Source organism: Fopius arisanus, unplaced genomic scaffold (assembly GCF_000806365.1).
Source record: "Fopius arisanus strain USDA-PBARC FA_bdor unplaced genomic scaffold, ASM80636v1 scaffold00011, whole genome shotgun sequence".
NCBI lineage: Eukaryota > Metazoa > Arthropoda > Insecta > Hymenoptera > Braconidae > Fopius > Fopius arisanus.
The window spans coordinates 537,810-560,618 of record NW_011887750.1 but is presented as its reverse complement, the minus strand read 5'-3'; the positions used below and the strand labels follow the sequence as shown (position 1 = coordinate 560,618).

The 22,809-nt window shown below is 40.8% G+C and overlaps 1 protein-coding gene across 1 annotated transcript; it reads left to right on the top strand.

The window, feature by feature from the left end:
• Positions 1-1,690: 1,690 nt before the first annotated feature.
• LOC105262787 (zinc finger protein ZIC 4) lies at positions 1,691-19,362 on the top strand. Its single transcript, XM_011298566.1, has 3 exons — positions 1,691-2,965; positions 17,218-17,387; positions 17,985-19,362. The coding sequence occupies exons 1-3, from the start codon at positions 2,047-2,049 to the stop codon at positions 18,306-18,308; spliced, it is 1,413 nt and encodes a 470-aa protein (XP_011296868.1). The 5' UTR covers positions 1,691-2,046; the 3' UTR covers positions 18,309-19,362.
• The last annotated feature ends 3,447 nt before the right edge of the window (positions 19,363-22,809 follow it).

The window sequence follows — 22,809 nt, the reverse complement described above, 5'->3', positions numbered from 1 at the left end:
ATTTGCTATCTCCAACAGCCTCCGTTATCTTGTCCAAATTAACCGAAACCTGTGTTGTCCCGCGACGATGACAATCGTAGATTACACCTGACGAGTATTTAATTTACAGATACCAGGAATTCCCGGAATTTAGTGCCACTGAAGTGCACCTGTGTATTATATAGAAAAACCAAAGAGATCTGTTCGCTTCCTCTCCAATGGTCATTCTACTCGGCTGGAAGGTGTGCCAGTACTCGACTTAACTCAAAAACTCCGATCAGGATAATCCTGATAATTCTCCAAAAGGAGCTAGCTCAGTTCACCTATAATTATCCCAGGTTTTTCAAGCACTGGAGTAACGAATACGTGACATGATCTTCCCAGCGACTGTTTGAACACGTCTCAAAACAGGTATAAAGTAGTTTTAAAAATAAATTCTCCGACAATAGCCACCAAAAAATATTTCTCCATTTATTGCTGACGAGAGGGTGTTGGATCGAAGCTCATCCGCCCTTTAAATCTCTATCTCAGCACACAATCTCCACCCCGAAAACTGAAAAATTGAGGTGAACCACTGCGTTATGTCCCAATAAATTCGACACCATTACCCTAGTTTACGACCAACAATTATGCCACCTTATTTCTCGTGAATACCTCAATACAAATTCCCAACAATAAATAATTTCGTGCAAAGGGTTTTTGTCGCAAATGTCTCGGCTCCTGTGACTCATATCCAATTCCCGCAATCCTCAAGGGCCAATGGGTTTATTGGCCGACAATGACCTGTGTCTTGGTGGCCAGGATTAGACCATTAATTCCTGTTATTCCCTAAACCGAGCTATAAACACATTGTTGGGAGGTATATTTATACCTGCCGCCACTTCGTCGGTCACTGTCTCATTGGCATCAGTGTCCAAGTGCGAATTCAAAAATCTACCTGATGAATCCCAAAACAATGCCAAAATCTATTTTTCCAAATTACTCCGTCCATTAGTCTCCCCGAAATCCAAGCGATCACAATCATCAGTCTTGCCCTGGAAAACGAAAAAAAAAAAAGTGAAAATGCCAATCTGCTCATCCAGATAATTTACAGGCGTGTAATGCGTATAATTCGACAAGCCATAAATCGATAATATCCGGCTATAACAAGTAGATCAACGTCTCGTAGATTAAATCAATGGCTATTATATACTTGAAATCCTCCAGGCGACGTAGGCGTCCGTTGTAGTCAGTCAACAGTAGTTTCATAAATCAAAACCATCAAAACCATCAAAACCATCAAAACACACAAGCCAAATGAATTTTTCAAATGCCAAAAGTGAAGACTGTTGTACAGTAACAGAAAGAATTGTTTTTTTATTTTAGAAAAAAAAGGGAAAAAAAGGTCTGGTGTTGCCGCCCCGCGGTGGGGCGTTGATGGGCGGAGGATGGAGTCATGCGCGATGGGTAGAGTTCCGCCCCCAAGGTCTGAGAGACGTATCCCAAGTGTTCCCCAACATCCTCCAGCATCTAATGGTCCATCGAGCACCAATCAACCTCTGGTATCTACTCCGCTGTCTTACCACTGGCTGACACTCTGATCACGTGGTACAAGCAGCTGATGGAGAGGGGATGGTGGAATGGTGGGGATGAGGAATACGATGAACTCGAGCGCCGAGGAGTTGCCCCGCAGTGAGAACTCAGAGTGCCACCTCAGTCCCGCTGTGAACGCAGCAAGGAACACGCTGGATTTTCTACCTGTTCGTCGGTTCAGAGTTTGTTGCTAGTGTAGCATCAGCTCAACCCCCGAGGCATCAATTTCCACCCTGTTAGTCTCCTGAGAAGAAAAGTTAAAACCGAATTATCAGTGTTTCTTTCAGGGTACCTCAAAAAAAAAAAAGTGATTAATCCCGATTGACGAACTCAAATACATCCAGTGATTTAAAAAGAGATATTCATAGTCATTGATTATAGAGATAATTGTGAAGAACTCATCGAGTGTTGTGTAGCAAGTGCGTGCAAGAATAAACGGTGTTGTAATTAAATGGAATTAACTGAGGATTGAATAGAGTCAGTAAATCGATCAAAATGATGAATACATTTTTGGACACAGTGTCCTCACATCCCCATCATCTGGCCAATCTCGGGATAAAGTTGTCGCCGACTGGTGGTGCAGAGGCGATGGATGGTAATGTTGGTGTTCAACCGGTGCCAGGTGAAGCGCCATCGCAACAGCACCATCACTTTCATCCCCAGGGCTATCCACCACCTCATCATCCCCATCCAGCGAGCCACATGAGCCCTCACATGGGTCATCACATGGGCCATCATCCATCCTATGCAGCTCGTGATTTTCTTCTTCGTCGTGAGCACGAGTTCAATGCAACGGCCAATCCAACAACACCAGAGAGTGGATTAGGATTATTTACACCGCTTCATCACGATGGTACGGCTGCTGGAATGCAGCAATTTCCGCATCATCCTGGACAGCACCCGCTAGCTGCGGCTGGACACTATCCTGGACACTATGGACAGGATGCTAGATTACCACCGCACCATCAGTATCTGAGTGCACCCCATCTGACACCGGCGTCAATTCATCATCAACAGCATCCAGCGGTCAGTCATCCGAGTCATCATCCACACGGTGCTTTTCTCAGGTACATGAGAACTGGCGGCAGCTCCCAAAGACAGGAGATGTCGTGCATGTGGGTTGATCAGGACAGTCCTGGTCCTGGTCGTAAATTATGTGGAAAACTATTCAATTCACTCCATGACATTGTCACACATCTGACTGTTGAACACGTGGGTGGACCAGAGTGCACTACGCACGCGTGCTTCTGGCAGGGATGCTCAAGGAATGGCAGGGCATTCAAGGCCAAGTACAAGCTCGTCAATCACATCAGGGTGCACACCGGGGAAAAGCCGTTTCCATGCCCATTCCCTGGTTGTGGAAAGGTCTTTGCGAGATCGGAGAACCTCAAGATTCACAAGAGAACGCATACCGGTGAGTTTCTCCATATTTTCTTTCTGATGTATTTATGATGGGGTATGTGCTCGATTCGATGCACCATTGTCGATAGTCGAGTTATATTGACTTGGTGAATTTTTAACTTATGAATTTGTCTACCTCAAGTTCTCGAGGGACAACCTGGAGACACGCCCATCTTGGTGTACCCCTCAATACCTGCACTCTTATTCCAAGAAGTCTTGCTATTCTTTTACCCCCAGGGATACTAAACTCGATACCCTTGTGTAATCGAGATTGCCAATCTCAAATCACTCCAAGAGGTTATGATCCACTTTGCGGTTGTAAGGCGATACTCTTCGTGATTCCCATCACAATGTTGGCTCAATTTTTCATCGTGAAATCTCAACGCCTCCGCTCCCAATTCAATTCATGACTCTTCTTTACGCAAATTATTCCGATTAATCTCATGGCTGTGACATCAATTAACCTTGTCTATCGGTATTTTGGTATGAATTATTGGTGAGACTGTTCTGGAGCTCTGGATGGAGTTTTATCATCAGATGGGAATTCAATGATGGGAATGGGGAGAATATTTGGAAGAATTATTACCCCCACTGGGGTACTGGCGCCTCGTGGCTCCTTCCAATATAATCTCGCGTCTCTTTACGATGACAAGAATTTTCGTGGGCTCGCAATTAAGAAATTACCAGACCATATATCGTGGCTCTTTATGTCGAGATGTGGGGAGGGAATCGTTGGGATTCTACATTAACATAACGTTTATAGGACATAGGTAAGAGCCTGCGGGTTGGTTTTTGAGGCGGTAATATAGCGTCCGACGGGCTCTGACGCCTGGCGTCTTCTTTCTCATTCCCCTTACCTCATATTCCTACACCATTTCTGATTCTACGGTGAGATCCCAGTGGAATTTCCACATCGAATTCCACAGCTTCCCTCGAAATACTCGTTATTTATCTCACTCGATTCACTAACGCCCCTTTCTTACGTCACATCTCTCCTTCCAATTTGTTAGAATTTCTTCTTATTATTATATTTCATTTGTTCTTCTTCCAAGTCTTATCGTTTTACTTCGGGACTAAGAGATGATTCTTGTGGGAGGTTTGCAGTGGTGTGTCGCATGTTGTTATAACTCAGTGAATCTAGCCTCGTCGGGGCATATCGCCGAGTTATAACTGCCATGCAAATACACCCTGGATTAATTAACGAGCGTATGAGGATCGTAATCATTCCGGCTCGTAACTTCCGCCACGTGTACGAAAGAGAGATAGATTGCGGGCTTTTGGTACAGGGGAGTGAGATAATGTGTGTATGACGCTGGATTTCACGTGAGTTATATATCACGCGTGATTAAATTTCAGTTTCATTTTCTCTTGGTGCGAGGAGCACTTCGTCTACCAATTTCTAACGCCCCAGCTACCCAGTAAATAATCACGGGGATGCAATCACACGTGTATTTATGACGCACAACGCAGCGGAATAAAACAGGCCAGAGTTCTCTCTCACTTTAAATAAAAACAATAAATGAAAATAAAATTGAAAAATGAAGAAAAAAATGGGGCGAAAAGGTAGGGAAATAAAGTTGAGAATAAATCCCCCTCTATTTTTGATTGTTTGTGTTTATTTTTGGCTTTTCTAAGTTCATTCGGAAGCGTTGAAATAAATTGGCGTTTTTTAGAAGACAATTGAAAGGTTGGGGAGGGGTTTTTTTTTTTTTGCACTTCAACTGGCTTTTTTTATGGAGTACTCCCCTTTGTCTTGAATTCGTCGACAACGTTTGAAGTCGCATATTGGCCTGTGTGGCTCATATACGGGGTTCATATTGTATTCCATGGGACCTCGCCAGTATTATAGTCGAGGAACGGGGTTTATGGGTGTGCCCACATACCCTTTGGATGATAGAGGGAGAAGTGGAATGTATAAACGCTTTTGCCAGAGTGTACACGCGCATTGTCGTTGAGAATCACGGGTATATGAAAGCAAACCCAAATATTTACTTGTACTGTGTACATATTTGGTATGGATAAGAATCGGAATTTTACCTCTGCATATGGAGGTGAGTTACGGGGATGACATTGTGAATAACTGTTATTGGAGTTTAATACAAATTTGAGATCACAGTTGTTTGAATAATTGGGATTAATGCGGATTTTGATTTTGGTTGGGAAACAATGGATGATGATAATGAGAAAGAGTTGAGAGAATGGATACATGGAATTGGAGAAGGTTCACTGAGAGAAATATTAAATAAAAATTACGTGTATTTTTCGTAATTCTGGAGCGAAATGTGGTTGTCGGAAAGTTTACGGAACTGTCACGTAATTTTTATCTAAAGTCACGGAATTTTTCCGCGGTGTTCCGTAATTTTTATCTGAATTATCGGTGAAAAATAACGATACCGTCACTTAAATTTTTCGAATCAACTCCGTAATCGGTAAGTGAACTGAAAGTTCCGTAATTTTTACTAAATATTTCTCTCCGTGTTGGCATTATTAATACTGATGTGGCGTTAAATTGTTTTCATTTAAAAAATTGAATCTCGATAGATGTTATCGATTGTTATTATTATTTCGAACAATACTCAGATCATAGCCTGGGAAATTAATTGAGAATCATTGGAATTCCTTTCGGAGTTATACGTGAATAGATTTTAGACTGAGCGGCGTTGATGCTGGATTGTATTCGCGAATATTGAAGATATAATTGAATAGGAAAAATCGAAGATCGAGTGTTATCAAAGGGCATAACGCTTTCACTAAATTCACATGTCCAATAATTTGAAAAATGGATGATAAACCCTCGAGCCTCGTAATTGAAAAAAAGTACTTTTCAATATCGCCAATTACCCAAATCTCGCGAATATCAATGACAATATCAAACAATAGCTCGTCACCTCCCTGGGAAGAATGAAATCCATAAATTTGCCTATTGATCCAGTGAAAAAAAAACACATGATCCCCAGATGTGCCTGAGGACATAGGCCCATTAGTCCTTAAAATTGATTCGCGTTAAAAAGCGTCACGGAAGCGGCATCACCAACCCCCATGTGTATTATTCATTTGTGTACAGCATCTCTGTTGATCGGCATGTGCGCGCACGCGCACTTATGATTGGTTAGTGAGTAAATGACAATGGGATTCCCCCTCACTGAGTTGTCTCTCATTGGTGAAAAATAGGGGTTCCAAGAGGGGGGGGGGGAGGTATATACTAACTAAAGAACAGGGGGATGATACGGGATGAGTCTTTTCGAGGGGTGTTGGAATAAGCGTTAAGTAGGCCCCGGTCTTGTTGTCGAAGGGGGGGACCAACCCTACCCCTGAGATAAAAACCTAAGGGGGGCACAACGTGAACGTAAATGGTTACGCACTGCCATATTCCAACTCGTTTGCCCACTATTTTTTTCATCTCCTTCTTATTTTTTAATGACCCTCATTCACTTTGCGTGAATCATTTATTTTTGTCACGTTTGAATTTCAATAAAAATTTTGCAATAATTTTTTGGTACATCGCGAGAGAGTTCTAATGGGGGGCTCGAATAATTTATTGGCTATCGGTGATTATTTTCCGAGTCTTTCAACGAGTACGTAATTATCATTTGGGTTGGGATACAGTTGGATGTGTTTGTTGGGATTTTTTTTTTTTCTGCACTGGAATATCCGTTGGGACTGGTGTACACGCGATGTGGCAGCCATGTTGAATATCAGGCCTACCGTTTTCCAACGTGTGGTTTCATCATTTCGTGGGATGGAGAGTCCATCTGACTTGTCTTGACTAACGAGCCAGGGAATTCATCAAAGTTTGAATTGATAAATTCGTTGATTATGAGATTTTAATGACGTGAATGAGGGAATGGAGGGCGTTGAGGTTAGGTGGCATGAGCGGTCCGACGGCACCATTTGCTCGTAACACCAGCTCATCAAGATCACCAACTCAATCTTATATATCAGAGTGTGTGGGAGTTTTTAAGGGCCTCGGGGGCTAAAACACTTATCTCACTTGAAACTGATTTAGACAAGTGGAGATTTGTTGCAAAATGCCGCGGTGCCTCGGGGCGCGTCTCAACGCTACCACTTCTCATCTCTCTTGTTCACATGGCAATATTGTGAACCCACCAACGAGCAAGAAATATCCGTTACCGCCCACTCAAACTGCCAATAATATACCTAGTCTCGCAATTAAACTATTCATTCACCGAGTTGAGACGTCACTTGAATTTTTACGTTCTATGAGCATAAAACGCTGGGGCGTTCCGCTCTTTTCGGCCTAGGGGTAAAACTACTTCGGGCTAGTCCGTATTTTCTTCTCAAACCAAGTGGATGAATCAGATATTGAAAAAAATTGAGGACTTCCTCGCATTTTCTATTATTCGGGAAATAAATTCTTCCGCGCATTGCAGGTTTTTTTTTCGCATTAAAGTCTGATAGGTTTTACAATCTTTCTGTAATGAGGTTAGGGATGCATTCAGCGGTTATTTGGATTTGTAGGTTAGGTCTGATGCATTTGGATTGACATTGACGTGACAACTACGTGTCACCAGGCTTCTGTGAAAACATAGTTAGACGTGTCTTAATTGTTCCATGTCTCATTGCCAAGATTGGCTTCTCTCGGTTAGAACCAGCTGAGAAAATAATCTCAGACCTCGCGTGGGGGAGAATTTTCACCAGCATTTACCAGGCCTCTAACGATTTTTATACGCCTTTTGAGCATTTGGTTGTAATTGTTTTGATGAAATATATTCTCGGCTGGGATGTGATTGAAACCAGAATTTTATTTTCAAAACGAGAATAAGAATGTTCAGTTTGTTTGGAACTGTTTCTCATCATCTCCTAGTTTCTCATCTTCACTGAAAGATTGACGATGAGAATGGGTAACCGAAGACGGGGTGAATCATCGTGGACTTCCTCACGATCCAAACACAGTAGCTGTATCTGTGGATTTCTACATCAGGGGGAATGCCGAGGACAATGACGATCATCGAGAAAATATCGAGTTGCTGTAATAGTATACTTTCTTGGAACGTTTAAATGCCAGTGGGGAATACACTACTGTGGCGGACTGAATTGTGGACTGGGAGTCATTCAGGGGTTTTCAGGGATGAAGTTATAATATAGGATATCGCACTGGATAAAATTGAATAAAAAATACTCTAAGATATTTCTCAAATTTTCAATATCACAAACATTTATCCAATTTGAAATAAAACCATTCCGAAAATCCACTCATCTTGAAATTCAATAAATTTCGGGTTTTCATACTGTCCGGCTATTGATCGACTAATAGTCAATATATTAAATGAATATATCAAATATAAAAGTATTGGATATTCATGGGCTATTAATTTGTTGTTGAAAATAGAAAATGGAATGGAATGGATGGGTGTTTTTGGAGGTGGGGGATTTGGATGAAAATTTTATGAAAATTATTGTTCTATTTTTACGAACGGGGTGGAAACGAAAAACGGAATTGCGAGCGTTGGATGATTTAGGGAGCGAGGGTCGGGGGTCGCGGGTCGACCAGTGGAATGTTGGGCCGTTCGTTTGGTCCTCCTCTTCCCTCATTCTCGCATTATACCAGTCTGTAGGTTCCCAGGGGAGAAATTGTTAAGAAAAATCCAGTATTCACAATCAAATTGGAAATACTCCTTCATTATTATTCTCTCTAATTATCTCCATCTTCCAAGGAATCCATTATTCATAATTATCTGTAAATTACATGTACCTAATTATTATTATCATTATCGGGGGATGTGTCTGTTACATTTTTGATTATTTAATTCACATTGCAATGAGGAATGCAAAAAATTCTCCCGTGGGACCTAAATAACAAACGGGTTGTAACATGCCCCATCAAAATCATCAGCTTGACACATTCGGGGCCCTATTCACAATTTCATTGTAATTTAATTTCGTAACACGATATCCCCTTTTTTGCCTCAAGCCTTTTTTTTTCCCAAACTGCTGTTTGGTATCGGTGGAATTAGTCCACTTCCCTATCTATAATACAGAAGGACGTTGAAATTCTCCGAGCGAGAGGTGAAAATAAAAAAAAAAATCAAATCAAATGTCTGACCCAGCTCTCGAAACCCAGGTCAACCAAGTCAGAACGAGAATTCAAAAAATTTGGATCACTCTGAGTGTATCCCATGCGAGACCAAGAATCCAATTAAATCTACAGCCAATTAATGAAATGATACATAAGTTTTTGTGTCACCATTGACGTTCGTGGGATATTTTTTGAAATATACCTCTTGTCCTACTATTTAATGATTATTTCTGGGATCGTAAATGTAACAGTTGTTTCCCGGAGAATACTAGTGGATGGAATTGGCTTGTAAATATTTATGGAATGACACTCGGAGGCATGTATTAGATAATTATCGTGGTTTAGTCGTCGTTATCGTGAGTTATCAAGTGGTATAGTGGAAATTGTGGAGGTAGTCCTCAATTCTGGGTCCGTTGGGTCCGTTGGAGTCGAATAGGTTGGTGAACGTTCCGGTTATATTTTCGATTTAAAAAAAATGGAGATGTTTTTCCAGCGACCGCTGTTCAATGGGTTTTCGGATTTAAGGGAGCGGGAAACGACTTGCAGATTGTAAATGTTTGCAAAGTATATTGCCAACTCTGGGTGGAGAATGTGACTCTGGAGTCCCGGTTTACTGTGGCGTATCGTAAATAACTGGAACTCGTTAATTCCTGGGAAATACAATTTTTTGGAAAATAGTGGGAGTATTTTTTGTCAGTGACTGATCACATCGGTTTGAAAGAAAAATAAATGAATAAAATATCCACCGAAATCGGCAGGAGCATTTCCATTTGGTCCCTCTGATAATTACACTCGATTAAAGTGAGAGATGAGGGACAAACCATCTCCCACGGCAAAAGAAAATGGTCGAAAAAATAGAGAGAGGAAGAATATATTCGCCTCGGTCGTTTCGCAAAATTCCAATAAATAAAATTGCACCGTGAAACGGTGCCTAAGCACGCCAACGGCATATCAGGCTTTTAAATAAAAAGAATATAGCCCCGCGAACTGCAGTGCCCAGAAATGAATCAGTTTGCAAGAAAAAAAAAAGGAGGCGGTGGAATAATAAAAAGTTACTTGAGACAAAACCAAAAAAAGGATCAAATAAAAAAAGCAAATGTGGTAAAAAAAAAGGGGGAGATAAACAAAACCGGGCGCGGGAAGGTGGACCGTCCGTTATATTTACGAAGAGGCCCTCAGCCCTCAGCCCTCTAATGGTTTCGATGCGCTCCAACGCACACACAAGACTACCATACACCCAGAATATTCTGCCAACCCTTTACTTTTTTTTTTACCTCTCATTCTATCCACTCGCTTGTCCCTCTATACATTTTACACCCACACTCATTCAACCAATGACGACCAGTGTGTGGTTCACTTATTTTTTCTATCGTACTTTTTTTTTCTTTCATACACATCCAACTCAAATATGAAGTACACGTGTGGATGTGTTACTCGGATGGCTTAGTGTGGGTGAGAGGGTGAATTATGTCTCGTGCGAGATGTCAAATTGCTCGCCATATCGTAAAATATACAACTCCGCGCGCTGTGGGAAACATTATGTTCTTCTCCTGCATTCGTATTCCCTCTGTCTCCTTCTCATACACGGGTTCACATTCAATCGTTGGAGGATACGATTATTTTTTTTTATTATTTTTATTTTTTAGATAGTTTACGTCGTCTTGTAGACGCTGGTGATATTTTTTCCGGTGGGGGTTTCATTGAAATGTTTGATGCCACTCAGTGCTCCAGGAGATGAGGCCTCTGCGATAGTTTTGGTATAATTATATGAGAGTTGTTGGGGAATCACCTGCTTAGCTAGCCATTTTTTAAATAATTATCCGAGATTTTTTGCGAATTGAAAATTTTTAAATGCAGTGCATGTTTTATTTAATTTTGAAGGAATTTCGTGTGCGATTTGTTTTTCCAAGTCATGCTATGTTTGAATTAAAAAAAAGAAACAAAAATAGTTGTGCGCGTTCCCTGAAAATATCTGTATATAAATTCCAGCCCAGATTTCAAAAACATCTGCCAATGAATGGTGATAATTAATGATTCTCTCGAAAGTGCAGGGTCATTAAACCATTCTTGTGGGTGTTAAGGAGAGTCAGAAAGGGCCTCATACCGATTTCACCGTTCTCAGAGGCCAAGTGGATAACTCCTGCCCTCCTTTACCCATCCTCTGATTTAGCAATCTTCCCGCCACGCCCTGTGTCCAGTCATTAGATGACCCCCAGCCGTTCATTAATAAGCCAAACTGGCCACACGCGAGACATGAGAATAGACCAGAGGGGCCAAGTGTGTGTTAAAGTCTCAGAACCATCCTCCAAGGAGATGAAAAATAAAAAAAAAAAACAAGACAAAAGGGGTCAGACCTGTGAGATTTAAAAATCCGTTGAATCATTGTCAGTCAATAAATACCAATCGATCTTCCTCCTCGATCTATTAATGACCAAGGGTCCGCTAACGAAATTAACTGTGACTAAAAGTTACATCTCCAAACTCTCTCAAATACTGCTCCTGAGCCCCAATAATGCCCTTCTTAATTTCTCTGTCATCTCCTCGTCTTCATTATTCACAGTCATCATTGCCTATTCCCTCCACCCCCACTAGCATCCCCCTTTAGTGTTGACACCCGGTGAGAAAGATCGGCAGACACGCAAATAAGAGAAACACTCCGACACAATTTACTCACACCGAAAAATACAACTGCTAATCCCAGGATTTATTCCTTGCCCCCCGAAAAAAAAAAATGTAAAATAGTTTTAGTGCACGGTCGAGTTGATTTAAGCTTTTTCGAGTGAAAATGTTGAAAATGAGAATGAGATGAGGGGAAAAACGGGAGATGAAGAGAAATCTCAAGAATTGGAGGGAAAATTTTTTCCATGGACAATAGACAACTCTAACAAGCCAGTTGGTGGTTCTCCAGGATTTCCTAGCGTTTAGCACTGACCAACAATAAGAGAAATCCTCTTTCTCTCTCGTTTACCTCCACCTCTAGTTCTTCCTCACTCCCTCTATTTGCTCAATGATTCTTTCTCATTTTTTCTCGTTTGGAGATGGTTTTGCGTTCGGGGGGTGCCAAAGTTCGGGATTTTCCTTTGGGTAGACTGTTATGCCCTGGCTTTAAAAGTTTGGGCAAACTCTTGACTCAATGCCCTGAGAGGAAAAGACCTTGAGAATGCTAGGGGGAGATTTGGCGTTTGAAGGACCCTCCAAGGGCTTGTGTTGTCCATGTACCTTTGGCACGCTTCTTTACAGTAAACCAGAGGGATGGTTGTAGCTCAATAGGTATTTACTAGTTGTCCAGTCTTCAGTCGTATGCTCGTTTGAACGTTTTTAACGCTCTTCCTACACCGGATGTTCTTTATTCGAGGTTTAACATACTTTTGTAGAAATTGGCCGAACCATTTTGTTATCACCTGGAGACAGAATACGCGTGAAAACATCATCAAAGTAGAGAATTTATTATTTATTTACTCTATATTCATTTAATCCTGAGTTATTGACTATTATTTTGATAAATTTCAAATAAATTGAATTATAAAAATAGTTGAGTTCGATGTTGAAGACCTATTGTTTTGGAAGAAGTCCCTCGATTTGGGCATTTAAATATTTATAGTTAATATTTTTTTTATTATTTATTAATTTTTGCGATACTCATAGATCAATCGAGTAATTAATTGGAAACAGATGAGGAAGGGCTGATTTATTTGGTTGAAATCAGTGGAAATATTTCTGAACCGTTGGTGGCACATATGCAGCGACCATTCTTTCGCCTGGAGATATTCAATTACCACAGATCGGTGCTGAGATACCCTCGCTGTGACAACTATATACAAACGGGTCAGTGTCCAAATAAAATGACAAGAAACAAAACATAAAGCATAACACAACGAACGTGACAAGTTCCACGAATAATGTGAACTTTTCGTCGGGAGTGGAATAAAGTTTTATATAGGAAGAGGCCATTAGTCTGGAACGGTGATATGAGGAGAGATGAGGAGAGATGAGGAGAGATGAGGAGAGTTGATCAGAAATTGTCTGAAAATCCTCAGAATCAAACGAGCCAATTCCCCGAACATTCGCCACGAATGTGGATAATCATGCTGGTGTCTCCAGAGGTAACTCTATACGTACCTGGCATACCATTCTCCATGGCGCCCCTATCTTTTATCAATCCAGCAGTTTCTGAAAGTCTCACAAGATCTCCATCCTCAACTTCTCTTTTCTAACTCGCAAACACGCGTGTGTTTGCATAAACACGATATAGTCGGGTGGAACTGGAACTGCGGTGGTATATTGCGGTGAGGTGGAGAAAAAAGGAGGAAACACACGTTTGGGTTGAAGTTCTTGGATGTGGGATGCTGGTGGCTCGCGACGGTAGCATCACGAGCTCGGATAACCAGCGAGGATACACGACCCTAAACTGCCCCTCACGTTCAGACGTATGTGCTACCGAATTTTCAGGAAATCAAGATACGAATTTTCATTCTCATTCTCGGATTTCTCCGAGTTAGTCGCTCACTTTTTTTAACCACACGCTTTTGCATACAATGCAATTATTATTTTAAAATATTTCTATGTATATATTTCGTATTTATTTCCATGTGTTATTGATTCGTCGATGTCAAATCCCGTTTGATATTTGTCATAATCTCAAAAGAGTAACAAATGGAGAAATCATTATACCTTCTAATTAAACTCAAATGAATGCTCACAAAGGTGGAAATGAATTAGCTACTCAAGTAAACATCATCAATAGCAGTCTAGTCCGTGGGCATATACACAAACACTCGAATTACCACAGTCGGATAGAATCGAAACATCTGCTCTTCCTTTTCATAGCCAACATGGCGGAATGATGGTAGCGCATCAACCAGTAGTTTTACGCTTACCCATGGATTTGCGGTTCTTTTAAACCTCCAGATCCTTCAGAGAATAACTTTCCTCTTCTCCTAATCTCTCCCGTGTTTTTGGCAACACGCGAAAGCCCCCGAGAAGTCGACGAGGCGTGTCATGATCCCCCAGATCGGTAAACGCTTGTTCTTTCGTCTCCATGTGTTTCCGAGTAAAACATGACTCCCAAAGATTAAGAATTCGAAGGAATTAAAAAAAAAAAGTCGTATCCCCGCTTTTATCTAGATCCAATATCTCAGGAGTTAATCCCTCGATAGTTATCACTGGTCTCTCATCTCCTCTTTCTCGTTCTCCAAAAATTCTTTATCAAGGATCACATCTTGTTTCTCATCGTCTCCTACACTTTCAGTGTCAAATCGTCGCAGATCGATTTACACTTGGAGGGCCTTCGCTCGTTCCCTTAATGTCCAACGAATAACAAGAAAATTATCCACTCGAGAACTCACCGAGAATGAGTGGCGGTGGCAGGAGGTGGAACCGATCAACCATTCTTCCAATTCGATTCCACTTTTTTTTCTCTTCCTCTTCTCCACCAGATGAAGAATGAAATAGAGAATAGGTGGAAAAGTGAGAAGGTGTGCATCACCAGAAGTGGCAGGGAGGGGAAGGGAGGGGATTTCTATCCTCAATAACAATGTATGGTGTGGGGAATGGTGTCCTAGGCCTACTCCTCGATACAATAGACGCGAAAAATCATCCATTATACTTGGGCCCATTGGCCTGCAGGACCCGTTGCACACTCTTCACAATACCCTACGCCCATATATCACTCGTTTCAATGTATTTTTTTATACCTTTTTTCCCGAAAACTGCGGCTCAATGAGCTTCCTTCCTGAAAGTGGACCAAAGATTGAAAAATCTTTTTCAGGACTGACTTCTTACTGATAAATTACTCCTCAGATTTTCTATATCCGGGGATTTTACTAAATTGCCAAGGAATGTGGACTTGAAAGTTATTCAGAATTTTCCCTTTGTGACACGTCGAGGAAAATTTGTTTCTAATAATGCAGCATTCGGTATACTTTTTTTTACATATATTCATATAATATAATATGTAAAATAAAAGGAGTTTATGGAATATTTAGTGAAAATAAACGTTTCATCACTAATCGGGTGTAATTTCTGATATGATTTTGTCTGCCATTCGATTCCATTTGAATTCACACGTATTCTTAAAGTCATCGTTGTCTGTCTCGAGCGGGCCCAATGAGTGAGGGAGCAGCTTTGAAAGTGGGATCGGACCCCATCCCACAAGTCCCCGGGACCAAACGATTATAATAACTATTTTATCCATCCTCGGATCTGGACCATTGTGCTCCCCATTCTGAAAGTCATAACACGATACACCGACTCGAAAAATTGTATCGGGGAATAGCGCGCGCCGCTGATTCACTCACTCTCGCCCATCCCTTTTTCAAATGATTTTGTCTTTCTTTCAATTCATCCCACCCCTTTAGAATCGTCGAGTCAAATATTATTCGAGTTTGAATTTGACTCCGTGGATTGCACGAGCCGACGGGGCATTCGAGGATGAGAGTCTGCATCGTATGATTTTTTGGCCAGAGGTGAGACACACAAACGCGGGCAATATTTCATTGGGGGGATAGCTGGGGCCCACATTGTTGCCATCTGCACACGCAACCGTATGACAGAATAGAAATGTATATAGTTTTTATTTATCTTCTATTTATTTGCCAACGCGCTACCGAGTTGTCTGCCCCCTTCTTCAACGCTTCATTCTCCCTCTGGCACAGACAGATTTGAAATATTATTAATCGTTTCGAACTTTTTTCTTTTTATTTTTCTTCTGGTGGTCTTATTGTGCTAGAAGGTGGCACCCTCGTCTTCTCAGGTTTCGGTGATTGAGGACGGTGAATGTAGAAATTGGATTGCATTGCTGAAAAATTACTGATTTTGAAAAAATTTTGAACCCGGAGCTGGTCAGTCTGAAATATTTCTTTCAGTTCACCTCGAAATCATCAAATATGTACCTCCATTAGAGGAGTCATCCTTTCCTCCAAAAAAAATGAGTCCTCCAATTTTTTTTTTGCAATTTGCAATAAAATTATAGTACAAATGCACTTGACCCCGAAATAATAAAATGCACATAAATGGGAATAGCCTTCCCAAGTTGATAGGCTCATAAGCCTGAAGTTCCGAGTTGAGAACCGAGTCGGTTAGAATCATGTAACCATTCGATACCGATTCGATACACCATGCTCGAAGTGAATCGACGCAATATACAATAATGATTATAAGGGCAATAATTTCTCATGATGATAAATTCATCGAGTGTTTTTATCGAAACGATCCTATCAATAATGTAGCAACTGAGAAACCGTACACGACCTTTCAAGACTAATTTCCAGTAAATTTTTGAGATAACGTACTTAGCTTTCCCCCGTGACACAATAAAACTCAATAGAATTTTCTAGAAAGTTGTCGAGGTCCATGGAATTCTTGCCGTTAGCTTCATAAATATTTAAAGGATTCTTCCTCGGGAGCAGGAAAAGGACCTTCTTGCGATTTTGCGCTGGTGTGCGACGTCCAACTGTGCACCGTCGATTTGAATATAATCCGTGTCACGTTGACATATCGGACAAGCCAAGCCAAATGCGTTTATCACACTTCTCAGTCCACCGTGAAACGAATAACCAATTAGTTTACAATGAATTAGTCAAACAGTTCTTCTCTACCCCCTTTCTATTATCCTTTGTCTCGACTTGTTCCTTTTTTTTATCTCATTGTCGTTTCGTGCGGTGGATTTTTATTCCTTCAGGAAGTGGATTCACCATTTTCAACGTTAGAAGAAGATAAAAACTGGGGAAGGGTGTGGGAAATGGTGGAAGTAAGAGGGAAAAAGTTGGTGTAAAAAAAATCCACCAACTTTGCACTTCCGTTTTCGCGCCTCTGGTGAGGAGAGAGGGCACTCTTGGCAGTGGGGCTGGCGTCTGAAATATATTCTCCGTCAACTTCCGGTTGATATAAATAAAGTCACGCCACTCTTTTTCCTCTTTCCCCCGCTCGTCTCCTTCTTTTTCCACTCCTTTTTCCAGGGCTCGGAGACGCGTTTCCCTACCGCAGGGAGAGGGTGAGTTCCGAGGGCGGCCATTCGTGCTCAGGAGACCTTATCTCTCGATATCTTTTCCCCGAGTCTTTTCCTATGCTTTAACTTCAACGAGACACGAAGCCTGGGATTGCCCGCTTATTTATTTACTTTATTTACTTTTTATTCAGTACTAACCGTTGTAATTGTTTTTGCGGTTTTCTTTTGGTGGTCAATTATTTCTAATTATTTCTAATTGGATTCGATTTTTTTTTTCTTTCAGGAGAGAAACCATTCAAGTGCGAATATTCAGGATGCGAGAGACGATTTGCAAATAGCAGCGATCGCAAGAAGCACAGTCATGTTCACACATCGGACAAGCCGTACAACTGTCGGGTATCTGGATGTGACAAGTCATACACACATCCCAGCTCGTTGCGTAAACACATGAAGGTAAGAATAAATTCTCATTGTGCTTTTATTCCGGTGTTTGGATATTGTACGAAGGGCGGAATAGGCGAGGACGGTTTATTAACATGATATGGAGAGTTTAATTTTTATGAATTTAAAATCCAGTATTGAATTATCCGAATGAATTTTCCGAGAATAGTGAGAATAAATTGAATACAAACAAACGATACCCCAGAAATGTAGGAAAAATGTTCTGAATAATACGTGAGCGGTTTTAACGCACGACCGAGCGTGGAATATTAATAGAAAATTACGTCTGTGAATTCCTGTTTCGGGTAGAGAGGGATAGAGAGAAATGAAAATAATATAGGGTTGAAGGAGGGCCTGACCCAACTGACTTCTGTAGATACGTGGACGATAAGGGGTTCCCTCGAGACCCGTGGATTCGCGGAAGCCAGTCGCCGAGATTTGCCAGTTGAATTATGAAGAAGAGACAACGAAAAAAAAAAAAAAATTAAATAAAAAAAAATATTGAGAAGTGACTGCCGGAGGGCTCTCATCACGTCTCCACCGGCTTAATTAAAACATCATGATTAAATTCATGGTTCATTAAATAATGAGGGCTTTTGTAATTTCAAGGTGCACGGTATGACTCTGGGTGAAGGAAAACTGGGCGGTGGATACGAGAGCGAGGGTGAGGAGAGTAGCAGCAGTGGTGGAAGCTTATCAGTGACTGGACACACAGAATCACCCCAGCCACCCTCGATAGTACCAACAGTAACACCAACCAACCCAACGACAAACAACCATCCCTCGAGGGGGCCAGAGTTAACCGAGTGGTATGTCTGCCAACCACCGACTGTTGGACCCCAGCACAGCCCATTGCCCGGCCCACCACCACCCCATCACCTAGGACACCACTTCAATCACACCCTTATGCATCATCAAGCCACTGCATACTGAGCTAACTTGTTTTAATCCCACCAGCATTCCTCTTTCTCTTCCTCTTTCTCATCGTCTCAATTCATCCCCTATTATTTCATTTTTTTTCACTTAGTACTAAATCATATTTTTCAATATTCCATTTCAACCCACGGAAAATTCTGCAAACCACTCCTCATGTAGAAGATTCACTAATTCGAGACAAGAGGTTATTTTAAAAATACGGGATGTTATCAATAATTTCATTTATTTCAACGTTTTTAACTTGAATTTTGATATTTTATTGCGTCTAGTGAAACTTCTTAGTCAACATTTTTTTTTCTCAGAGCGAGATAAAATAGATGACAGGGTGAATTTATTGAGTGCGATCAATAGTATTATTGAGCGTTGAAATAGAGTTTTGAAGAGTTTGCGACTGTTTTATTTCATTGAAACTGATGCGTTTGCTTTTCCCAGGAGGAATGACTGGGTTTTTTTTTATTGAAATAATGTACAAGTTTAGCCACATCAGTGCCTCGTTTTGCTAACCAAAAAGTCATGGAAATTGTTTTTAAGGATTAGACTGTCGAAATTGTGACGCTTGCGATATTCTAGGTCCTTTAACTATCATATTGTCCACACATTAAATTCAAGTCCAATTGGAATGCTGTATTGTATAGTTTTGTTCGTTATTGCCCGCGGGAGAGAGAAAGACATTTGTACATAGTTAAATTTTCTCGATGTAAACTTCACTGATTTAAGTTATGAGGAAGTGAGTCGGAGAAACGCCTCCAAAAATTGTAAAATAATTATTTCAATTATAATGTGTGATAGCCTGTACATACAGAGATTTACCATCGATTAAGTAATATTATTTGTAACGATAGTAATTATTATGCTGATATTTGTGTATAATGCTTAACTATTAAGAGAGAATAATGTGCGATAAAAAGAGAAATGTCGGGTTGTAAACGACTGAATTGTACTATATTATAATATTTGTTTTGCAGAGATTCAAAATATACAGGCGATGCGAAGAAGTTAGAAGGAATAGATGTTTACTCGATTCATTGTCTCATTTTCCTCGAAAATTCAATACCAAAACAAAATAAAATTCAGTATCATCTCGATTCATTCTTTCATTTACACCACTCTTATCAATACATAACTAATCTATACCACTAGAAATGGACATGAAGGGAGGAAAAGCTTTCTCAAAATTTCGAAAGACCCAATTCCTTTGCAAGAACGACAAGGACGACAATTTTCTCTTTTCGAATTGAAATCTGCAACCAAAATAGAATCAAAAATATTGAAACAAAGAAAAATAAATAGTCACCAGCAGTATCTCATAAATTCATGACGGAGATTGAGAAAAAAAAGTGTCTTCAAGCAGTAAACTGTTCTTATTAAGCTGACCAGGTTCGACTCGGACAAGAAATTTAGTGAAGAAATAAAGAAGCGAGAGAAAGAATGAACGACACACAAGTGTGTATATAAGTTTTGGGAAGACTTGGGAAATAATATACGAAGCACTGGGCAACTCGGCGCCAGCGGATTGTCTAGGGGGTTAAGGGGGTTTCTACCTCCTTACTCCTCCACCTCCCCCTCCTCCTCGATTCCACCTTTCCACCTACGGTAAAGAAGAGGAAGATACAATCTGGAAGCTTCACTTTTTATTGCTCGATATTCAGATGATTCGATCAGATAAAAAATCCTTCTTTCTTACACACATATTTTTCTTTATTATTTCCATTTTTTCCCCTCGTTGTATACATGAGGAATCAAGGTAGGACGATTTTATTAGCTGGTCCCCAGACATCGAGGAATGTCTTTTTTCTTGGGATTCCTTTTTTTTTTTTCATAGGGGAGGGGGCCTTCTGATTCCTTTGGGGCTGAAGGGAAATGCTACATGCGCGAGAGGAGATTGAGATGACACGCCCCCTGAAGAGATCACCAGGTGATAAGATAGGGGTCCAAGGTGTCTTCGAGATCGCGCGATTTCGGGTGATCGATTGTTTTCAATAACGCTCTGGTTCATATTGTGATGAATAATCTTGGGATCTCTTGATAAACTATCAAATCAGTGGGGAAGCCCATCAAGACCGAGATCATCTGTACGGCTGAGTGTTTGGTATTTCATCAATAGATTTTTTTTTTATTTCTATTTGATTGATCTTCGCCCATCGGCTGGCCCATTTTCAAGGTAATCTGTGGTATGTCAGCGGAATGTCGGTGGAATGTCGGTGGAATGCCGGTGGAATGTAAAAATCATGAAAATGATAAAACGATAAAAATCTGAATTCCACCCCCTGATAACTCGCGTAATTGATTCCGTAATTAAATTCAATTTTTTCGTGACCCAAAATTTGATCGAAGCATTACAATTGTCATAAATAAAACATCCAATTGTTATGTTTATCTGTCTTTGTCTAGAAAAATCTCCATTTCTTTTCAATTCAACTTCCCTGGAAGGAGGAGAAGACAGCTCGTAAAATGGCCAGAGTTATCGAGACTCGGTCTCACGGTGTTTATTCTTCTCCAGTGCTCCTTGGTAGCTGGAGTTAGTAGACGAAGTGAAAGGGACTATCCTGGAGTGAGAGAAAACACCCGGGTTAACCGTTTCCACACACACAAATGAGGGAGAAACATGCCAAGGGGGGTGAAGGGGAGGAGGATATGTACAAACCTCATAGCTTATAACGTTATAGTTATATGTATACTTGGAAATATATATGGTTTTCACTCTGGGGAGTTTGGCGCCACGTGATTCATGAAGAGAACGCTCGTTTGCTCGGTAGAGTGACGGATTATTGGGCATTCATGAGGTGTATGTCTTCGGATGGATAATAAATGAAGCCAAAGACTCTCCATCATTAATTCATACTTCGAGTTATTGATTAACCAGTGGTTTTTTTTTGTTTATCGAGAGGGTTGTTTAATTATCAATTCGGATCCAGGACTTCTCTATGACTTCTCGTCATCACTGGGGAGGAGGAACGATCTATTAGAGGAATAAATTAGAGAGGGATTAAAGTCCCCAGGAATTTTTCGGGGAATGTATTTTTTAAAATCCGTGATCGAGAAGTTCATTACAAAGAAATCCTGAAATTTTTAATGAAAACATTTGTATGTACCATTGTTGCGCCCTGGGCGTTGATATCAATGAAAATTCGCGTAATTCATCAGTTTTTCAAATTTTCAAGCTTTTCAAGCTTTTCAAAAAAGGAAAAATGTTCGGAAATACTTCCATGACACCTAAAAAATGCATTTCGATATCTTATTGAGCGAAATTCACTGATAAAAATAATATCGTTAACTGTTGTATCGCTATATAAAAAAGATTGTTAAAAATTCAGGGATTGTAAACAACTATATACTATATTCCATAAAAGAGCTATTCCACACTGATCTATCCATATTTCCTTGTCAAAAATTGTCGCCCCAAACGCAAGTCCAAGTTTTCCAAGTTATTCCCGGAGAAGTCGAGCAATTTGTGTCCCCGAGCAACTGGATCAAGTGAATAACGTGGGATTGCTCTAGGATACGTGCGCAATGTACTCGGAGGACATTGTCTCTGGTATATATGTAGTTATGATCTACTGGGGTTATTACAACAGCAGCGAGAGGTGCAGAACGTGCAGGGATTGCGCTGGCGCATTTGGACGCTCGAGTAGTAGAGCCTCCCTGGACTCTACTTTGCCCCGTTCAAACGATATTGCCTCTATCCCTTTGGATGGCATCCTCCTGCTCCCTTCATCCTTGGATCTCGTTTTCATGTGTATGTGAAGCTTGTGCACGTATTGCTGCAACGAGCTCGCGCGCCAGCCGCACGCTCACCTTGTCGAGGTCCAACCGGTGTGTCTTCCCCGTTCGGGGTCAAACGAGTATCGGGATACAAGATATACCAACAATCCACTCCAACAGTATCGATTTTCAAAGAGGTAACAATATTTCAAGTGACAGTCCTTGCTAAATTCAAGCCGCGAATTCAACTTATTGTTCACTCCCTTCTTCAGAATTTTCCCTCTCCAAATAAAATTCTTGTGGAAACACTCACTCAACCATGAGTGAAGAGAAATATTTTTTATAAATTCTTATCAAATTAATTTATGTGACAATTACCTAAATTTAATTGAGTATGGATTAGGCGGGCATTTTGCCGGCCAATATACCATCGAAGGTCTTATGAAGACGGTATTAAGTGCCGACGGAGGTCTTACGTGGGTCTCGTGAAATCGTACGAACTCCCGGGGGCTGATCCCCAATTATCCAAATCATTATTACACACGTTATTTCTCCATATTGAATGGAGCAAAATGCTATTACTCATATCTGAAATTTTTTCAGCCGTTCGTGGGTATAAAAATGAATGTTGATGTCTTGAAATTGGAATGGGCAGAGGGTGAGGCGAGAATGGAGGAGATTCTCTGGAGTTGGGGGCCCCACGTCGTGGAGATTCAAAAGGTGGAGAAGAGGTGGATGCACAGTGACAAATGAGAACGGCAACAAATTGCACTCGGAGTTTGTATTCTCATTCTCA